The 21,566-nt window shown below is 42.4% G+C and overlaps 1 protein-coding gene across 3 annotated transcripts in view; it reads right to left on the bottom strand.

Moving 5' to 3' along the window:
* Window positions 1-2,386: 2,386 nt before the first annotated feature.
* Window positions 2,387-21,566, bottom strand: part of ajap1 (adherens junctions associated protein 1) — a 316,781-nt gene continuing 297,601 nt past the window's right edge. For all 3 annotated transcript variants that reach the window (XR_015753488.1, XR_015753487.1, XM_087980585.1), the window contains one exon: window positions 2,387-9,642. Coding sequence is in view for 1 of the 3 variants with exons in the window: in XM_087980585.1 (XP_087836711.1) it covers window positions 9,621-9,642 (22 nt within the window). In the remaining 2 variants the exon portion in view is untranslated. The remainder of the gene's footprint in view (window positions 9,643-21,566) is intronic.

Here is a 21,566-nt window from a genome sequence, read left to right as displayed (position 1 = left end):
GTCTGCGTGGGTTTCCTCCCAAGGTCCAAAAAAATGTGGCGGTTAGGTGAATTGGCCATGCTAGGTGTAGTGTTAGGTGAAGGGGTAAATGTAGGGGAATGGGTCTGGGTGAGTTGCTCTTCGGAGGGTCGGTGTGGACTTGGGCTGAAGGGCTTGTTTTCCACACTGTAAGTAATCTATAAAAAGGGCTCCTTTTTTATCTTCATCCAATTCTGTACATCCCTTCATATCCAGGCTTCATTGGATTTGGTGGCTGCACCCTTTATCTTTATTGGAACATATTGGCTCTGTGTTGTCTGTATTTCCTTCTTGGACGTGCCCCATTGCTCTGTCACAGTATCTCCTCCCAGTCCATTCTGACAATATCATATCTAATCTTATTAAAATTGGCCTTCCCCAAGAGCTTTGATTTCAGGCCCACCTTTGTCCTTTTCCATAATAATCTAGAATCAAGCAGAGTTATGATCTCTGTAGCAAAATGCTCCCCCGGTGACACTGAGGCCAGGACCACCCTTCTCTTGTAAGGCCTTCTACATACTAGCTTAGAAAGTTGTTCTGTATGCATTTAAAGAATTCTGCTCCCTCTAAACCTTTCACACTATGACTATGCCAATTAAAGTTGAAATCTCCTACTATCATAACCCTATTACTTCTGCACTTCCCTGACATCTGCTTACATATCTGCTCTTCAATTTCTCTCAGACTTTTAAGGGGATAATGGTATTCTCCTAGCAATATGATTGTTCCTTTTTGGTTTTAAGTTCTATTCAGATGGCTTCATTTAAGGAATCTAAGATACCATCCCTCCTTATTGCTGTAATATAATTCCTAATCAATATTGCAACAGCCCCATTTCTCTCCTATCTCCTTCCCCATCTCACCTAAAGACGCTATATCCTGGAACATTGAGCTGACAATCCTGCCCCCACTCTCAGCCAGGGACAGCACCAACATCACAATCCCAGGTTTTAATTTGTGCCCACAACTCATCTGCCTCATCTGTCACACTCCTTCCATTAAAATAAATACCATCCAACGTTGCCAAATTCTCTCGTGTCTTAACAGGCCTATAATGACTCATTTGCTGTCAATTCTAATTTTGACCTTTCATCTCCCCCTGCTGAGCAGTCTTACTGGATTCCTCCCCCCCCCCCCCCCCCACCAAATTCATGTAAACCCTCCCCATCAGCAGCAGCAAACCTCATGGTAATAATATTGGTTCCATTCCAGTGCAGGTCTCACCAGCCCCCGGAAATGATCCTAAAATCTCAGCGATCTAAAGCCCTTGCTCCTGCTCCATCTCTCCAGCCATGCATTCATCTGGACTAACCTCCTGTTCCTTTTCACGTTCATGACAGCAGAGGTATTCCAAAAGTTACTACCATTTTGGGACCTGCCCTTTAACCTGCTTCCTAGGTCCCTACATTCTGCTTACAGGACCTCCTCCTTGTTTGCTTTTCCTAATGTCGTTGGTCTGATAAATGAGAGGAGGGTCTCCCTGCCTCTATTCCTGATGAAGAGCTTTTGCCCGAAACGTCGATTTTACTGCTCCTCAGATGCTGCCTGACCTGCTGTGCTTTTCCAGCACCACTCTAATCTAGACTCTGGTTTCCAGCATCTGCAGTCATTGTTTTTACCTATTGTCGTTGGTAGCAATATTTGCTACTATCTCTGTCAGTTTGCCCTCCCCCTTCAGAATGCCCTGCAGCCATTCAGTGACATGCCTGGACCTGGCACCAGGCAGGCAACATCTCATCCTGGAATCTTCCTTGTGGTGCAGAAATGCCCATCTGCTCCTCTTCAATTGAATCCCCTTCCACTGCCATTCTTCTTCCTCCCATCTTGAGCAGCAGAACCATTCATGATGCCATGAAGTTGACTCTCACTGCATTTCCTCACCTCCCTCAACCTTCTTTGCCCTAACCTTCAGATCATTGAAAACTATAGGGGTGGCACAGTGGCTCAGTGATTAGCTATGCTGCTTCACAGCACTAGCATCCCACATTCGATTCCAGCCTCGAGTGACTATGTGGAGTTTGCACATTTTTCCTGTGTCTGCGTGTGTTTCCTCTGGATGCTCCAGTTTCCTCCCACAGTCCAAAGATGTGCAGATTAGGTGAATTGGCCATTCTAAATTGCCCGATAGTGTTAGGTCAATTAGTCAGAGGGAAATGGGTCTGGGTGGGTTACTCTTCAGAGGGTCGGTGTGGACTGGTTGGGCCGAAGGGCCTGTTTCCACACTGTAGGGAATCTAATCTAATCTTAGATTCCAAGCACAACTTCTCGACTGATATTGTAACTTTAGGCTTTGGAGCCTGTTATGTTGGTCTTGCAACTTGAGCTCTGGTAATCATATGAAGAAAATCAAAAAAGCAATAAGCTGTTGTTAAACAGGTTTAATAGCAACATCAGAGTACTAAACTTACACAAGAGAATTGGTACAGGTTGCGTTTACAGTGCATTCAAAACACACAGTTCAGAATTACAGCAGTGACAAAATAGAATCCATTCCCCAATGAAACTGTTCTCTTAAGAAAGAAGATGTACTTTTGCTCCCACTGGAAGTTGTATGTATATGTTTCTTTATATATATATATATATTCTCTCTATCTCTCTCACCAAAAAGTGCTGCTGATTTCAATAGAAAAGATGGCAACAGCAAAGGTTTCTTCCTCCCCAGCAATTCAATTTAAAGTCTAAATCACACTTTTATATGAGCCTCTTTCTGTAAAAGTAGAGATTGCCTGCCCATTTTGTATGTGTATCCAGTCATATTGTCTCTCCACACTATTTCAAGAAAGTTTGGAGCTGTTAACATAGTGGACAGAGGAATTTTACTTTAATATGGGACAGTGCCTTCATTTAAACTAGCAAACAAATCCATCTGGTATGAGCACATTGAAAGTGTAACTGCTGGTAATCTCTAAATTTACAGATTACTGCTTTCTGTTTAAGTAAACAAAAATCTAAAAGTTGGCCAAGTGCATAATTTACTCTGTTACTTTCAGAAACCAAACCAGTTTGAAGGTGCAACTCATAGGTCAGATTTTACATACTTTTGTGAACTAAAAGGATAAAACAACTATTAAGTAACTGGCACATCACTTTAAATTGCTTTTAGAATCATACATTGCAGTTTTAAGATGCAGGAGAGGTATTCAGTGATGGCGAAAAATGGTGTTCGATACAAGTTTGGAAAATAATTGCTGGTTTTCATTAATACAATGTCAAGCAGTATTTACTGCCAAAGCAAATAAACCCATTGGACATTGTTTGAGTTACTTTTACTCTGGAAATTTTCAGAACCCATTTCAGCCCAAGTTGGAACCATGTCTTTCCAGCTCTATTAGCTGACTGTATATTGGTACAGTACCACCATTTCTTTCTAGCTTTCCCTCAGCAATTGTAGTTATTCAGATCCACAACTGAGTGAGTAATCTTAGAGTGTCTCCATCCAATTCCCTGGGTAAGTTAGTTTGCAAATTGGCTTTGAGCACCATGTGGAGTCTCTTTGAAATGTTGAACCCTGTGCAACATACACTTCAGTCTGAAGAACTCCCAGAGGAATGCCCATCTTTGTTACAACACCTTATCCAGTCAGAGGAATCACCTGGGAACAATGCAGTGAGTCAGATTCATTGTGAAATGCATTTTCCAGTTGGACAGATGAACCTGTGGAATGAACTGTCTATTGTGAGAGATTTCCTTGCATGATAGGTTGTGTAGTGAGTCAGCCATCTTGCATAATGACATGTGTACCTAGGTTGTTAATTTCTTCAACATTAAGGATTGTCCATTATGACCATCAATCTGTTTAATCAAGCTCCCCAATTTTAACACTGTCATTCTGCCACCTCTTTACCCAGTGACCTTGAGAGATATCACATGTGTACACATCTGCAACCCTGTTTAAACAAAATGGAAAGTCAATGTTTTCAAAATCCTTCACAAACTTTCACACCAGTCTTTTTATTCCTAAACTCAGTAACAGTCTGCCTACATAAATACAGGTACAATGGTAACTAATGCATTGTGCTGCAGGTCTATTCTTATGTCTCAAGGAGTTCAATCAGAATTAATTATGGAGAGGCGCTACATTTGCAAGTACCATTTTCCTTATCAATATCTTCTATAACAATATAAGAAAGACAATTCCCAAACATGGAATTCTGGGTTTCCACACTAGTAACAAACAAAGCGACTTCCAGTATACCATTGATGGTCCTCTCCTGGATTAGGACTGAAATGGGTTGGATGTTTTGAAATGTAACTTTGATGTATATCTATTATTACATTAACTTGCATCGAAGAATATAAAAGCAAAGAGGTTATCAAGATTAAGTTGAATTTCCATAGCTTTTATGTTCAAATATCAGCCTTGCTTTTAACATTCCTCTTCGGTTTTAAAGTGATGGATTAGATTTTCAGCTTCGCCTGGGGAGGGTAAAATGGGTGGGGTAAGGTGACAAATGGAGTTTACCCAATTAAGTGACAAATTTATTCCAATCGCCCAGACAATTAAAGAAATATGTAAGCCCTTGTTCTCTAAAAGAGCCCGCTTACAGGCATCTCCGGAAGGGGGTGTGGGGTGATAAAAAATACCTTAAGGATGTGAAAGTGAATGGTGGCAGCCATATGGGAAGGTGTTGAGACAAAATCGTTGAAAGTAGTGAGTTAAAAGCAACTGTGCACCTCCCTGTAAAGACCTGATCCAACAATTGTCAGTGTGTTAATGAATTTACATGTTAGCGTACACAAAAAAAATGTCAGGCCAGTTTTGTGATCCTTGCTACAATGACACTAGGTCAACTAGAATTCCAAAGGCCTCAGTCATGTCTGCATTACAATGAAACCTTTATGAACAGATTGATTTATGAATCCAGCTTGTTCCTAAGTTCAAGGCACCCAGATCCAAATTTGGTGCTGTCTAGACACTATTTTTGTTTTGGTTGACCCTTACTCGGTCTCCAGCTTTAATCAGCCATGCTGTTTTCCTGCACTCTCTATCCCTTCACCAAAAACCTCCAAAATGTAAAATAAAAACCATGGTAGTGACTGTGGCCAAAAGCCATACTCCTATCTTTGGCATTTCCTGGTACAAAGTACACATCTGAGGGGCAGAAGGATGGTTGTGATGGTAAGTAACAGGGGAAAGGCAGCCTTTTTCAATGTGAAACTTCAAATCTGCAAACCCTCAAGGTATAGTGTAATGTTATAGCATTGATACAATTTATGTGCAGCGTCTACAAAGACATCAGCTCAAAACAGCACATGGTTTGAAAGTAATAAAACCATTCTTGATCACTGAAGGCAACACGCCAATGTTATACATCAGCAATGAAGCCAAAACACTGTGGGGGTGAAACTCTGAAAGGGCAGTTCTGTCCGTCTTCAAAAACCTATGGGCTGCAGAAAGCAAGAAAAATGGCATTGATGCAGTTTTCTGGGGTTTCCATAGCTTTTCCCCTTGAGAATAGGTGGAGCATCATGGGAAATCTTAAGTCATTAAGACAAAGCTTACATGAGTTTCACATTGACCAAGGTAAATGGTTGAAAAATGGCCAATTTTGCTCATCACTAAATTTCTCTCCTCCTAAGGTCCTGCCTCATTCCATAACTCCAGAATGCCCTTTCGTGCGATCCTGAAAAGGTAATAATCCAATTGCTGTACGAGACTAGCCATCTAATTAGAGTGGATTATAGTTGGGATTAACCTGGTCAAACCTAAGCACACCCACATGACAACCTTTAACGCAGAATTGTTGACCAACATGTCGGAGCAGCTCTGTCTTCGGCATGCAACAATGTCCCAGTGCAAACTGGAGAAGCAACATCTCATCTTCAGACGAGGCACTTTGCAACCTTCTGGGCTTAATGTTGAGTTCAACAGCTTCAGTTTGTGAACCCACTCCCTTCCTTTCAGCTTTACTTGTTATGTCTTCTATCATCACGCCCTCTCTCCTCTCCTCCACTCCAGTGGGACTGTCTGTTCTGGCAGTTAGACACAGCATTGTTCTGCTTTACTCACATTCTGATCACTAAATCTGCTATATCAATCTTTCTCCCCCAGTATATCAAAACGTCCCCCCTTTTCACCCCACCACAAAACTGCCCCCCTCCACGATTCAAGCCAGGCAGCATCTGAGGAGCGGGAGAATCAACATTTCAGGCATAAGCCGTTCATCAGGAATGCCCGAAACAATGATTCTCCTGCCCCTCGGATGCTGCCTGACTTGCTGTGCTTCTCCAGCACCGCACTCCCGACTCTGATCTCCAGCATCTGCAGTCCTCACTTTCCCCTCCTACGATTCACGTCAGCTCTGAAGAGTCATCTAGACTCGAAACATTACCTTGTTCTCTTTCCATCGAAAATGCCTGACACAATGTGATCTCCAACATTTGTTGTCTTCATTGCTGAACAGTAATTAGCTTTCCCTACCTGACCTCAGAAGCTACTGACGTCAAGTGCAGCAATTTACTGCCTGTCTGGATGTTTCTAATCGACCTGTTCAGAGATATTAGTACACATCTCTGGAGGAGGTTGGACTTGAACCCTGGAGTCCTGACTCAGAGGTAGGGACACCACCACTATGCCACACAAGCTGACATCTGACTGCCTCTCTACCCACTCAATACAAAACAAACCGAACCTGGAATGGTCTCCATGTCTGTCCCATAGCAACACGCTGGTCACAATCACTGAGTCATGAGTTGAGGCAAAGCGGGGGGGGTCCGTTAACTGAAATGCCACAATATTTTATTCAATTAAAAAAGATCTGTCTGAATCCTGTCTGAAACAGCTTCTCTCACAGTGTGATGACTCACTGGGATGGCAAATAATTAATCATCTGAGTGGCTCCTTCTGAGCTTGTGTGGGAACGTGTTTCTAATAAAGAAACAGCAAACTCCAAGATGAAACAGAATGTCATGGATTTTCAAACTTTTATTATGAACAGGTGCAGATTACTGTAGGTCTGCATTTGAGCCAAATTTGCTCCCTGAAAGAAATTATTTGTTGCAAACGTTGGACCTTCCCCCTCAGTGTGCTCCTTGGAAACATTTGAATTGTGCTGGACTGAAAGCTTCAAATACCAGTATTTAGAGTTAATTGCCTTGAATCTTTATGGAAATCTCAGCAGTACGGCATCAACACTGCTCGGGCAGTTGATGGGTGTATAATTGCTCCACTTCCACACCAGAGGTTTAAGGGAAGTGGTTCTAAACTTGCTTACCTGTCTTAAAAAGGTTGGAATCAGATCAGGTATGTTGCCAAGCCCACTCCTAATTTTTACATCTTCAGACCCCCACCCAGAAGTTCTCCTGTTCTGCTTCTGATGTATTATGGTCAAAATTATCCCCAAGTTTCGCAATTATAACTTGTTTGTTAATTGTAAGTACACAAGAGCTCAGCCTGCAATTAGGGACAATGTAGTTCCTCGAGCCTATTGGAACCTGCAACTCGGGACAACAGAGTCCCTTCTGATGACTAGAAATGGCTGTTGCCCACAGTACTCCAATTTGTGCTTTTTGTTGGTAGCAGTTCATGGGGATAACGTGAGGGGCAACTTCTGAGGGTTTTACATGACTTTGAGGGTTGAATCACCAATAGTTTCTCAGGATCTGAAATGTTCTACATACTTAACACTTTCTACAACCAATAGCCTTATCTAACAAGAATTTAGAAATCTCAGCTTTGACATGTTCAACTGGCCGATTGTTTTTGCGGGTGGGGTGGGAGAGGGAGGAAAGAGTTTCAGATTTCCACTTTCCTACAATTGGTATCAGCCCCTATATGCCTTGGCAGGTATAAAAATATTAGCTGGTGTTTCTGCTACCAAAATGCCCACAGTGTACAACCTGGGGATTGAGCAAGAACAGACCACTGTCCCCAGTGTTACATGGCCTGTTGATATACTAATTTTGGGGACTTGGTTGAGGCCATGGATGAGATTAATGGTTGCCTTGGGAACACACTGTCTTTTGGGATGGAAAGGAGAAAGTCAGAAAAGAGAAAAGGCCCTAAGAAAATGCTTGCAGACACTCGTATTAAACCCAACTCCAAGAGGTTGAACTGGCTTTAAATGTTTAATGAGGAGCCATTTAGAGAACAAATGTCCTGTTCATGTTTAAGCTTCACTCATTCCTTTCTAGACGCTTCCTGTAGCTGAACTGAAATTCATTTTATTTTACAGTATAATTTAAAATGATATATTCATGTAATCTAAAAAAACCCACAGTTGTCATTGGCTATGAACCATCTCAAAGACAATAAACAGCATTGGTGTACTACAAAAACAATGCAAAGCGTGTGTTATTCAGTCAACATTGACCACACACAGATCCTTATCCTGTGTGCTTGATGCTTTGATTTCTGTGTTCACGGCTCTAAGTATTTGCACAACACCATTTCAAGAAAAAAAATGACAGAAAACAGTTTTGTAGAAATTATAAAAGTCTGTTGCTCTTTCGAGGGATAAGATTCTCTCTGCCTTTTTGTCAGCTTGGTAAAATCAGCAAGGTTTTGTGAAAAGACAATCAGTTACACAGATTCCACCGTTTGAGTGTACATTTTGTTTAACAAGATGAATTCTAAAATGGTTGCCAGCTTATTTGTTCTTGACCTCTTACCAAAAGCCAAATTGGTGACAATTTCAGAGAATTTGATTTAACCATACTCATTTGCTTTATTTCATCTGGTAAACATTAAGCATTCTTGAGTAGAGTGGAAATGCACCGGGTCCCACAGTTGTTTCAATTTAGGTTTTTTAATAGCTCTGGGGTTCATGAGCAGTAAAGCGTCCTGATTGAATGCATTGCTTCTTATTGTGCTGCCAGAACAAACCTGTTGTCATAGCAACTTTGCTCGACAATGTCTTTACAAGAAAGTATAGGTAATGCTCCATTCTGGATCGTTTATGCTGAGGTGGAGAGAACTTTGGATAGGGAGGTGAATGCAAGTCCAGAATCCTGGTTCTCCTCCTCCTCTGCCCACAGGCTCAACCTTTTTGACTCTATGGGCAAATTCAGGAATAAAGGGTGATTAGAAAGGAAACTATAAATGTGACATCTCCAGGGTTAAGTCTGTTAAACAGGATATACACTCTGGTTTTAAACGGAACTTGCTGCATTCCTATTTCTCACCATTGCCTTCAATCTCAATCTTAAGCAACAAACACCACTTTAGGAACTGTCGGCTCTGAGTAGGTCCTGTTTTCGGAAAGAAACAATACTATTTCTCTCAGACAAAAAAAAAATATTAAATGCTTCTTCAAGAGTGTAATTCTGTTCATGGATCGTACCAGCCTGTAGTCTCTAAGTACGTGGCATCTAATGGCACTGTTGGCAGTGGATCCCAGTTTATGAGATTGTATCTCCACTATAGACACTTCTGAAAAGTTGTCAAGTCTTGTCGAAATGTGACTGCCGTGTGTGTTTGTCTTCACCCGTGACGCTGCGCCCTCTTCCAGTAAAAAGGTTCAATCCTTCGGCAGTCTTTCCTTATTTTCTCCGGCTTCTTCATAAAATAATGCTCATTCTCGTTTAAAAAAATAAACAAGGGTTCTGCTCACTCCCTGTCCCACGGGTATGCCAAAAAATGTTGACATCTTTGCGTTTTTGTTTTACAGATTCACCAGTGGAATCCTGGAAAGAAAATAAAACAAAGTTTTAATTTGTGAAAGGACAATTAGACAGATGGAATTTCAGCAAAGCGCAAAGACCATTTTTTTTTATGATCACTATTTCAATTGATCATTCCATTAATCTGCTCCAATAACACACTGAATGAGAGTCTGCAACTCTCTCAGTATTCGCAAAGTACAGCTGATGGGCAATGGATTTTGTTTTAAGTATCAGCTGCACTTAATAAGGGGTAAAAATGCACATTGCTGGAGAGCCTAGGCAGGTCAGGGAGCATTGATGGAGAGAGAGAAGAAAAACAGATAATGTTTCCATTCAGTGATCTTTCACTGGAACTGGGTTACGTTGGAGAGGTCCGGCATTTTCACAGTTGCAGAGTCAAGAGGGGTCCTAGAAAAGGAGAGGATAGGTTAAAAGGCATGTGGAAACTATTAAAGGATGACTTGTCACAAGGCAGAAGGTGTTTAGAAAGGGACTAATAAAGAAACAAATTAGGAATCCAGAGGGAGTGGGGAAGTTACAGCAGAATAACTGAGTGGGAGCATAGCAGGAAAACCAGAGAGTGGCCTTGACCAGAAACTATGTCACAGTGAAAGGTTCTAAATACTTGAAAAAGTCAGTCTGGAAGTTGAAAAGTCAGATTTTTATAGTACATCTGCATTGGACACTGATCTTAAGCAGTAATTGGTTAATCACCTCTCTCCATTTCCTGTTCACTCCAAGGCAGAATATTCATCTCTGCAACCCTAAGTTTCAAGTCTCATCTCTGTCTCCGTGGTTAGCCAAAGGGGAGAAAAGCCATATTAGAAGTATAGGAATACTTGGAATTGAATGCATTGGAGCAGCATTCTGAGGTTTACAAGAAACATCAGATCAGTCTGCATTATTTGCAAGTTATACCTCTTTTTAAAGTTCTGGGTAACCTACTAATTGACACTGATATCGTAATCTGAAAATGTGTTGCTGGAACAGCGCAGCAGGTCAGGCAGCATCCAGGGAACAGGAGAATCGACGTTTCGGGCATAAGCCCTTCTTCAGGAATGAGGAAAGTGTGTCCAGCAGGCTAAGATAAAAGGTAGGGAGGAGGGACTTGGGGGAGGGGCATTGGAAATGCGATAGGTGGAAAGTGGTCAAGGTGAGGGTGATAGGTCAGACTGGGGTGGGGGCGGAGAGGTCAGGAAGAAGATTGCGGGTTAGGAAGGCGGTGCTGAGTTCGAGGGATTTGACTGAGACAAGGTGGGGGGAGGGGAAATGAGGAAACTGGTGAAATCCGAGTTCATCCCTTGTGGTTGGAGGGTTCCTAGGCGGAAGATGAGGCGCTCTTCCTCCAACCGTCGTGTTGTTGTGGTCTGACGATGGAGGAGTCCAAAGACCTGCATATCCTTGGTGGAGTGGGAGGGGGAGTTGAAGTGTTGAGCCACAGGGTGGTTGGGTTGGTTGGTCCGGGTGTCCCAGAGGTGTTCTCTGAAACGCTCCGCAAGTAGGCGGCCTGTCTCCCCAATATAGAGGAGGCCACATCGGGTGCAGCGGATGCAATAGATGATGTGTGTGGAGGTGCAGGTGAATTTGTGGCGGATCGTAATTTAGAGTTCTCAAACTGGGAACAGCAATTGGGGTAGTGGGGAGTGGGGTCTGTTCCAGTAACCCAGTCCTTCAGTGGAGGACTTGGCATGAGTCTGGAATTGGGAGCAGACGGCCTCAGTCACATATAATGAACAAACTGGAGGGGAGTTCACAATGATGGACAAGAGGGTTGCAACTACCTCACTGATATTTACAAGTAAATACCTATTTTCTGTAAAGCATTATGAGAACTGTTTCAATGCAGCACTTTCAATTTATGAGTAAAACGGGGTCAGGGTTTAGATTTAGATTTATTGTCACATGTATCCAAAATTACAGTGGAAAGTATTTTTCTTGCAAAAACACAAAGATGGGGAATCCATGACCATTAAACTACTTGAAAAAAGAAAGTTCTTGAGCCAAAACATTTGAGAATTACCCAAGTTCAAATTTTCCATCAACAACATAAATCATAGAATCCTATAGTGTGGAAGCAGGCCATTCGGCCCATCGACTCCATACCGACCCTCTGAAAAGCATCCCACCCAGATCCGGCCCCTCTGCTTGATTGCTAAAACCCTACATTTCCCATGGCTAACCCATCTACTCTGTACATTCCTGGACACTATGGGCAATTTAGCACGGCCAATCCACCCTAACCTAGTGGTTTGTGGGAGGAAACTCACGCAGACACAGGCGGAATGCGCAACCTCCACACTGAGCGTCACCAAAGGGTAGAATTGTGCCTGGGTCTCTGGTGCTATGAGGTAGCAGTGCTAACCAGTGCACTGTGCCACCCCAAACCAGAGTAGGCTATTCAGCCCACCGAGCCTGCTAGACATGCATTGCAACTATGTCTGATTTTAGCTTCAATTTCACTTTCCTGCTAGCTACCTGTATCTCTTGATACTCCAAGACACTAAATAGTTTTCTATTGTATCCTTAAGTTGTTTCGACAATGGAACAGCCTTGTGCTTCTGGAATAGAGGATTTCAAAGATTTACAATCTTTTGAGTGAAGCACTTTCTCTTCATCTCAGTTCTAAATAATCATCCCCTTGTTCAGCGTCAATGCCTCTTTGATCTAGACTCAACAACCTCTCGATATCTAACCTCACAAGCCCCGAGTCAATGTGCTCAGTACAGATCTTTGACCTCAAACCCATTGTCTCCCCATATCCATTCATTTCCTGTGTACCAGTATCTCACTCGAGCTTCATATTTTCCTGCAGCACCCAACGTTAAAATTGGGCCTTAGCTGTCCATCAGCTCATTCAAAACACTGCTGTCCATTTCTTGTGCTGCACAATAAAAATCTTTTCCTCGATAATCTCTCTCTCTTCCAATGTGCTCCTAACAAATCCCTCCACAGCCTCACTCAATTTGAGGTGAATAACCTAGACGCACTTCAGTTAAAAACAGATGATTTGATGTGACTTATTATTGTCACACATACTGAGATACAGTGAAAAGTATTATCTTGCATGCCATCCAGACACAAACCTTACATAAGTATATCAGGGTAATAGAACAGAATACAGTGTTACAGAGATGTTGCAGAGAAAGATCAACTTTAATGTATGGGTGGTCCATTCAAAAGTCTGGTAACACCAAGGAAGAAACGTTTCTTCAACCTGGTGGTACGTGTTTTCAAACTTTTGTATCTTCTGCCTGATGAAAGAGGGTGGAAGAGAGCATACGGAGATGGGTGGGGTCTTTGATGATGTTGGCTGCTTTCCCGAGGCAGTGGGAAGTGTAGACAGAGTCAATGGAGGGAAGGCTGGTTTTCGTGATGGACTGGACTGTGTTCACAACTCTCTGTAATTTCTTGTGGACAGAGCAGTTGTCATACCAAGCAGTAGGATAAGATGCTTTATGTGGTGCATCTATGAAAACCAGTAAGAGTCATTGTGGAAGCCAAGTTTCTTCAGCCTTCTAAGGAAATAAAGGTGCTTTCATGACCCAAGGGAGAAAACATCAGAAATTTAATACTGATTGGGAGAGATGGAGGAAATTTGTGCAAAATGTGAGCACTGGCATGGAGCAGTTGGGCCAAATGGCCTGTTCCTCTGCTGAAATCCCTATGCAGAAGCCTTTTCCAATCCCACTTCACAGCATTTCCTTCTTTCAAATTTAGCACCAAAAGCTCGTCCTGGTTCTTCGAAGCTCCATCTCAGAAATGCTGCTTTGTTTTCCTTCCCTCCCACTTCTACTGTGTTGCGGAGTCTATTTATTTCAAAATATGTTTCTGGTGATTTCTCCTGATTAGGGACCATCGTTCTTCTGTGAATCTTTTCAGGCACGTGTCACTCCTACAGTCTGGAAGCTGTTTGTTAATTTTGGGACCTTCAAAGTTACCAGTGGTTAATTAATGGATTTTAACAGATCTACTGTTTGAACAGATGAAACTACATTTAGTTGCAGAGTAAACCTTTCAAAAGCCAATATCAAAATCAGTGATATCTTTATTTTTATATCCTTCTTCATCATGAGATGTGTTCCCAATGGTTATCCAAGTGGGGAAACCATTGGTAAGCTACCTGGCATCCAAGGCCATTGGCACCATCCCCATTTTGCAAATCATCAATTTTCCTTCCTTTTACCTATTTGATTAGAATGGATTCCCTACATTGTGGAAACAGGCCCTTTGGCCCAACCAGTCCACACTGACCCTCCAAAGAGTTACCCACCCAGATCCATTTCCTCTGATTAATGCACTAACACGATGGATAATTTAGCATGGCCAATTCGCCTGACCTGCACATCTTTAGATTGAGGGAGGAAACCGGAGCACCTGGAGGAAACCCACATAGACAGTCGCCCGAGGCTGGAATTGAACCAAGCTCGCTGGTGCTGTGAGGTAGCTGTGCTAACCACTGAGCCACTGTGCCACCAATGCTCACTCTTTCTAATACCTTCTTATAGAGGCAGTACAGTGGTTCGCACTGTTGCATCACAGTGCCAGGGACCTGGGTTTGATTCCACCCTTGGGCGATTGTCCGTGTGGAGTTTGCACATTCTCCCCATGTCAGAATGGGTTTTCTCCCGGTGCTCTGATTTCCTCCCACAGTATGTAGATGTGCAGATTAGGTGGATTGGCCATGCTAAATTGCCCCATAGTGTCCAGGTATGTGCAGGCTAGATAGAATAGCTATGGGAAATGTGGGGTAGAGGGATAGGATGGGTTTGGGTGGGATGATCTTTGGAATGTTGGTGCAAACTTGATGGGCTGAATAGCTTCTGTCTACATCGTAGTGATTCAGTGGTAGCCCCCAGTCCCATATCCACCGACAGCCAGACAACACAGTAGCTTTGCCTCAGAATGTAGCTTTTGATGCTACAGCACCACAAGCATCTGAAAATAGGAAGAAAAACATGGGCCAAAAGCTGGCAAATGGGATTAGATTAATGCACAATATCTGGTCAGCAAAGACAAGTTGGAACAAAGGGTCTGTTTTAGTGCTGTACATCTCTGGCTCTACAAATACAAGTGGAGGTCACTGCTGCTGTATTTCTCCAGCACATCAGCCCTGACTTCCCTCACAAAGCCACCCCAAAATCCCAACTGGAATAGGCACCACGTTGTCAGACCATGAGTGTTATTACTTACAGGATAGAAATAAATAAGCTGGCCCAATCCTTGTACCACTTCTCTCTTCGCCCTTTCAAGTCAGTTCCTTGGTGAAAACGGGGGGGGGCATTTTTGCACAGCTCCATGACCCAGTGCATCCTCACAAAGGAGAATTGGGCCAATTCTGGGACCAAATACCTGCATCAGGGATGTCAGCATAAGTGTTAGTGTAAATTTGAAAGTGTATAGTGGAAAATTGACCTTTTTTCTTTGTATGCACTGCATTCTATTGGGTGCAGATAGCTTTACGTTGAATGTGGAGAGTCCTTGGCCCCAACAGCCAAATATGGCATCCACGACCAGCAAAAATGGACATGCTGAGCCCACCTGTACAAGCCAGCGAGCCAGCGAGCCCCACATTGGGAATAGTCAGTGACAGGAACAAGTCTGACATAGAAGAGCTTATAAACAGGAGTGATAATTATAAAGCACCTTCACAATGTGGAAGCGGTATAAGATGCACACAATCAATTCGTTGAGCTTAAATATCTTAACCTGTATCAATCACTTAAAGGCATATTGTTGGGACTGGTACAGGATGATCAGTGGTTAATGTTTTCAATGTCATTTCATCTTTTGAGTTTGAAACTACTGCCTCTGGTTGGCTGAGTACAGTCCAGCATGTTGCTCAGTCTCAGACATGCTCCTAATTCAGATGGAGACCCAGCATGATTCAGTCCAAATTGATATAAGGAGATTTAACTTCCACCGATTTGTGCAATAGTTACATAAAATTCCTGTGATTAAGAAATCTGTCACATGGCGGTGGAGGTGCAGTGTGGCTCTTGCAGCTGCCGCTGGGATTGTAGGCTTAGTTAAAGATTTATTACAGTTATTGAATTTCAATAATAAGTTTTTTAAAATTAATTTTGTTTGCATTTTAAAAGACATTTGAATAAGTACATGAGTAGGAAAGGTGTGGGGGGATTTTTTGATTCTTTTGTTGGATGTGGGCGTCACAGGCTGGGCCAGCAGTTATTGCTCATCCCTAGTTGCCCTTGAGAAGGTGGTGGTGAGTTGTCTTCTTGAAATGCTGCAGTCCACATGTGGCGGGTTGACCCACAATGCCTTTAGGGATGGAATTCCAAGATTTTGACCCAGCGACAGTGAAGGAATGGCAATATATATCCAAGTCAAGATGGTGAGTGGCTTGGAGGGGAACTTGAAGGTGGTGGTGTTCCTATATATCTACTGCCCTTGTCCTTCTTTATGGAAGTGATCGTGTTTTTAGAAGGTGCTGTCCGAGGATTTTTGGTGAAATTCTGTAGTGCATCTTGTAGGTAGAGTGTCGGTGGTGGAGGGAGTGGATACTTGTGGATGTGGTGCCAATCATGCAGGCTGCTTTGTCCTGGATGGTGTGAAGCTTCTTGAGTGTTGTTGGGGCTGCACCCATCCAAGACATGTGGGGGTATTCCATCATACTCCTGACTTGTGTCTTGTAGATAGTGGGCAGGCTTTGAGGAGCCAGGAGCTGAGTTACTCACCGCAGTATTCCCAGCTTCTGACCTGCTGTTGTTGCCTTTGTGTTTATATGGTGAGCCCAGTTAGGTTTCTGGTCAATGATAACCCCCCAGAATGTTGATAGTGGGGGATTCAGTGATGATAACACAGTTGAGTGTAAAGGGGCAGTGGTTAGATTGTGTCTTATTAGTAATCGTCATTGCCTGGCATTTGTATGACATGAATGTTACTTGCCACTTGTCAGCCCAAGCCTGAATATTGTCCAGATCTTGTTGCATTGGACAGCTTCAGTAGCTGAGGAGTTGCAAATGGTGCTGAATATTGTACAATCATCAGCGAACATTCCCCTTCTCACCTAATGATGAAGGAAAGGTCACTGTGGAAGCAGCTGAAAATGGGCTTAGGACATTACCCTGAGGAACACCTGCAGAGATATCCTGGAGGTTAGATGACTGATCTCCAACAACCATGGCCATCTTCTAATATGTCAGGTATGATGCCAACCAGTGGAGAGTTTGCCTCCTGATACCCATTGATTCCAGTTTTGCCAGGGCTCCTTGATGCCACGGTCATTTGTAAGCAGCCTTGATGTCAGGAGTGGTCACTCTCCCCTCCCCTCTGGAATTCAGCTCTTTTGTCCATGTTTTAACCAAGACTGTAATGAGGTCTGGAGCTGAGTGGCCCTGGTGAAACCCAGACTGGGCATCACTGAGCAGGTTATTGCTGAGCAGGTGCTGCTTGATAGCACTGTTGATGACACCTTCTATCACTTTACTGATGGTCAAGAGTGGGGCAAAAATTGGCTGCATTGGATTTGACCTGCTTTTTATGGGCAGGACAGACTTGGGCAATTTTCCACATTGTTGGGTAGATGTCAGTGTTGTAACTGTACAGGAACAACTTGGCTCAGGGAGCAACAGGTTCTGGAGCACAAGTCTTCAGTACTATTGCCAGAGTGTTGTCAGGGCCCAAAGCCTTTGCAATATCCAATGTCTCCAACTGTTTCTTGAGATCATGTAGAGTGAATTGAATTGGCTGAAGACAGGTATCTGTAATATTAGGGCCCACTGGAGGACGCCGAGGTGGACCATCCTCTCAACAATTCTGGCTGAAGATTGCTGCAAAAGCATTGGCTTTATCTATTGCACTGATGTGTTGGGCTCTTCCATCATTGAAGATGGGATGTTTGTGGAGCCTCCTCATCCTGTGAGTTTATCAATTACTGGTATTGCTGTTTGGTATTCAAGTAGTCCTGTTGGGGAGCTTCACCATGCCTTATCTTTAGGATGGCTGCTGCTGCTTCTGGCCTACCTTCCTGCACTCTTCATTGAACTAGGGTTGATCCCCTGACTTGATGGTAATGGTTGATGAGGGATATGCTGGGCGATGAGATTACGTATTGTGTTGGATTACAATTCTGCTGCTGTTGATGGCCCACAATACCTCATAGACACCCAGTTTGAAGTTGCTAGATCTGTTCAAAGTCTGCCCCATTTAGCATGGTGCTACACAACATGACGAAGGTTGGGATAGGATATGGGCCAGGAGCAGGCAGTGGGACTAGTCTAGTTTGGATATGTTGGACTAAAGACTCTGTTTCTGTGCTGTATGGCTCTTTGATTCTATGATTTTTTTGGGGGGGCGGGGTTGGGGATTCAACCAAGCAAGTTTCAAAGCTGCCATCCAGTTCTAAGTGTTCAATCTGATCAGCCTGAGTCCAACCAGTGGAAACACTGGCCAGATAAATCAGCAGAAACTCCAGAAATTAGCATCCTGAATCTAACTTAAAAAAAAGCAAGAGAAACAGGGCCTGAGAAATGTACACAAACATGATTCAAAAGTTGATCTCTCCAGTTGAAATTGCCTTTCTTTTAAGGAGCTGGGCATCTCCATATTAACCCATGAGCAATGGGTAACATTCAAAAGATTATTAATCAGCACATTGGTGTTGCAATAATTAGACAGGAGCAGTACAATAAGGAAGAAAGAGATTTCATTTATTTAGCACCTTTCACAACCTTGGGATGTCCCAAAGTGCTTTTTTGAAGCATTGTCTCTATTGAAATGCATGTAAATGTGAGGGTAAGTTAACTTAGTTGACTGGATGGCTGATCTGCAAATGTAGGGTTACAATAGCATGGGTTCATTTTCTATATCAATTGAGGTTACTTGGTCTGAGATATGGTGACCCTCAGATTAAACTCACAATCAGGCGTCACTTTCTCCAATGAAAGAGCAGCTCAATATGGTCTTCAGGTGCTATGGTGACCTGACCTTGTCTGTAAGGAAATGCACCAATACATTGCACACATCAAGCTGCTACAAAACAGAAAGGTGACAATAACCGGAGAATGTTTTTGGAGTGTTTGCAGGATAAATGCAGGGATTTACCCACACTCTTCTTGAAAAGAGTACCATGGAATCTTTTTTTTTATCCACCTGAGACCATTGGTTTAACAGTATGTCTGAAAGACACTACCACTGACAATGTAGCAGTCATTCAGTATTGCTTCAGTTTCATAATGTTGCGCTTCATGGGTCATGTGCAACCCACAGGGTCACAGCTAAGGGCCAATGGATTAACGCATCATTATATCATGCTTCTCCATGGAAGTACATTAAATCAGTGCACTACCAGGAGAAATTAACCTCCAGATGTTTTAACCATTATGCTGGCTGGTGCGGTAAAGAGAAATATTTGACCTGGTGCAATGTTAGATGCTCCTGTCAGATTGTGATTGAGTGTACGCCATGTTAGACTCCATAAGATAACTGAATGCCACAAGCTGCCTGTATTTAAAATGGTTTATATTTGATAAACGTGGAAATGTAAGCACCACTCGCTCCAGCAACGACCGTCAATGTCATTTTCAGAAGCAGTCACTGCAAAGAACAATCAAAATACACCCCAGCCATTCTTTGCGCCTGTCTAATTATTAGAACCAAATGTCCTGCAATTCTGCCCACTAAAATCTGCTTAAAGTAGAGCAAGTGTACAGAGTCACTTGAGCACTTCATCCTTCATGCTAATGATTTTCCCTAATTGTGCCAATTAAAACACTTTAGTCCATCAATGCTGTCATTGGCACCATCTCCGTTCTGCTTATCGTCAAATTTCCTTCCTCATGCCAATACCCACTGGCAAGCCTATTTAGATTCTCATTCCTTCTAAAACTCTCTCGTAACCACAGCTCTGAGATTAAATTGCAAGCTTTGTTCCTCAGCAGTTCTCAATCTAACAGATGCACACAGACATTGGGTAAGGATGAGGAAACCGCAGTCTGAAAATACACAGAATTCCACTCCCTTCATTGATGGCCAACTATCCAGTTTCTCTCAGTGATCCTAATATGTTCCACTATAGAAAAAGCAGTACATAAGAGAAAAATAGGGCAATGAATATAGAATGTCCACTATCCACACTTGGGGTCAGTGATGTTATCACTAGATGGACAGGTGATGGGATGGGATGGGAGTTCAGCTGGGATTTTTCTGCAAATCTTAATGCCTGATCATGATATTTCATTCAAAACTTGTAGAAGGCTTATTCTGTTTCGATTTCAGTAACATGTTTATAGTTTGAGACAGATGGAGTGTCAATCTTAAATAAAAATAAATACCTGGTTACATAATCCTTTGGAATGTGAAACAATTCTGAGCTGACTCTATTCCCATCTGAAAATTTAATCTGAACACGATAATAGGAAATTCTACATGAGACTGTGACAACAACCAAATTTGCTTAGTCATCTCTACACAGTCCACTTTGACATCTTGCAAACTGGGATTAGGGTTCTTTGAAGAGATGGTAGATATGGCTGATGAGAGAAACAGAGTGTGGCATGTACAGGCATTCAGAAAGCCTCAGACAAAGCACCCACAGAATTCTCTTAGAGAAAATTAATAGAATTAAACTTATGGAAAAAATGGAATTGGGAAAGTGAAAGAAATTACATTAAAAACAATTCAGACTGATAGAAGAAGGATTGAATGGCAGTTTCTCATTGTGTTGGAATGGGCAGTGGTGCCCCACAGAGTTCTGTTCTGGAACTACCTCGGTTCCATTCATATATCAATTATTTGAATCAAAGGCTAACAAGATCGCTGTTCAGATTTGCAGCTGATACTAAAATCGAAAGCATTGGGAATAATTTGGTGAACTGATACTGATTAAATGATTTAAACGAGGAAAGGTGGCAGATGGAATTTAATGTCAGTAACTAAAAAGTAACACGCTGTGCAAAACAAAAACATTGATGGAAGATTGAGCAAAAGAATTTGTGGAATTTGGCTTTGTAAGAGATTAAACACAGCATAGCAAACAGATTTCTGAAGGACGTGAAGCTATAGAGAGAGAAAGGCATAAATTCTCCAGAATATCTATTCTTGTTTGAATGACAGAAGAATCTCAGTTAAGGCGTTTAAAGGTTAAACAAGGTAGGGAAGGTAAAAACAGAATGGTTCCAGTATTTGAGGTGTCTGAAAGGAAAGGTAATAGATACAAAATTGGAGAGAATCAGGACAGAATGAGTGAACATTCTTACACAGATCATTGGGAGACTGGAATACATGAGTAGGGTGAGTGGTAAAAACAGAGGCCACATTCATGATCAATAATTAGCTAAGGAGGAATTTGAGGGAAAAGGGAATAAAGATATTTAGGAATTTGGGATTACAACTACAGTTGATAATAAAAATCAAAACAAATTGTTTGGGCTATACAACTTGTTCCTTGTTGTAATCTTTGCAAATCTGCATTTTGTTATGAGGCTATTTATTGTACACGTCTACTGGCAAATTTGTGAATAGGAAAGTAGTCAGGAGGGACAGCCATCTGAGAATATAACAACTTGTATTTATATAGCACCCTTAACCAAATTAAATGTCCCATTTCAAAAGGAGGGTTAAAAAACAAAATTTAACATTGAGCCACACAGGCAGCTATGAGGTCAGATGAACATAGTCAAAGATGTAGGTTTTACAGATGATTTTAAAACATGAAACAATGGGAGAGACGCAGAGGGATTTCATCAAATCGTATTAATATAACCCCTACAGTGTGGAAACAGGCCCTTCGGCACAACAAGTCCACACCAATCCCCCTGAAGAGCAACTCACTCAGATCCATGCCCTCTACCCTATATTTAGCCCTGTCTAATGCACCTAACACACACACATCCCTGAACACTATGGACAATTTAGCATGCCAATTCACCTAACCTTGCACAGCTATGGACTGTGGGAGGAAACACGCAGACATAGGGAGAATGCGC

Source organism: Chiloscyllium plagiosum, unplaced genomic scaffold (assembly GCF_037043375.1).
Source record: "Chiloscyllium plagiosum isolate Xiang-an unplaced genomic scaffold, Cpla_swu_hap1 HiC_scaffold_37, whole genome shotgun sequence".
Lineage (NCBI taxonomy): Eukaryota > Metazoa > Chordata > Chondrichthyes > Orectolobiformes > Hemiscylliidae > Chiloscyllium > Chiloscyllium plagiosum.
This window is presented reverse-complemented; position numbering and strand designations above follow the sequence as displayed.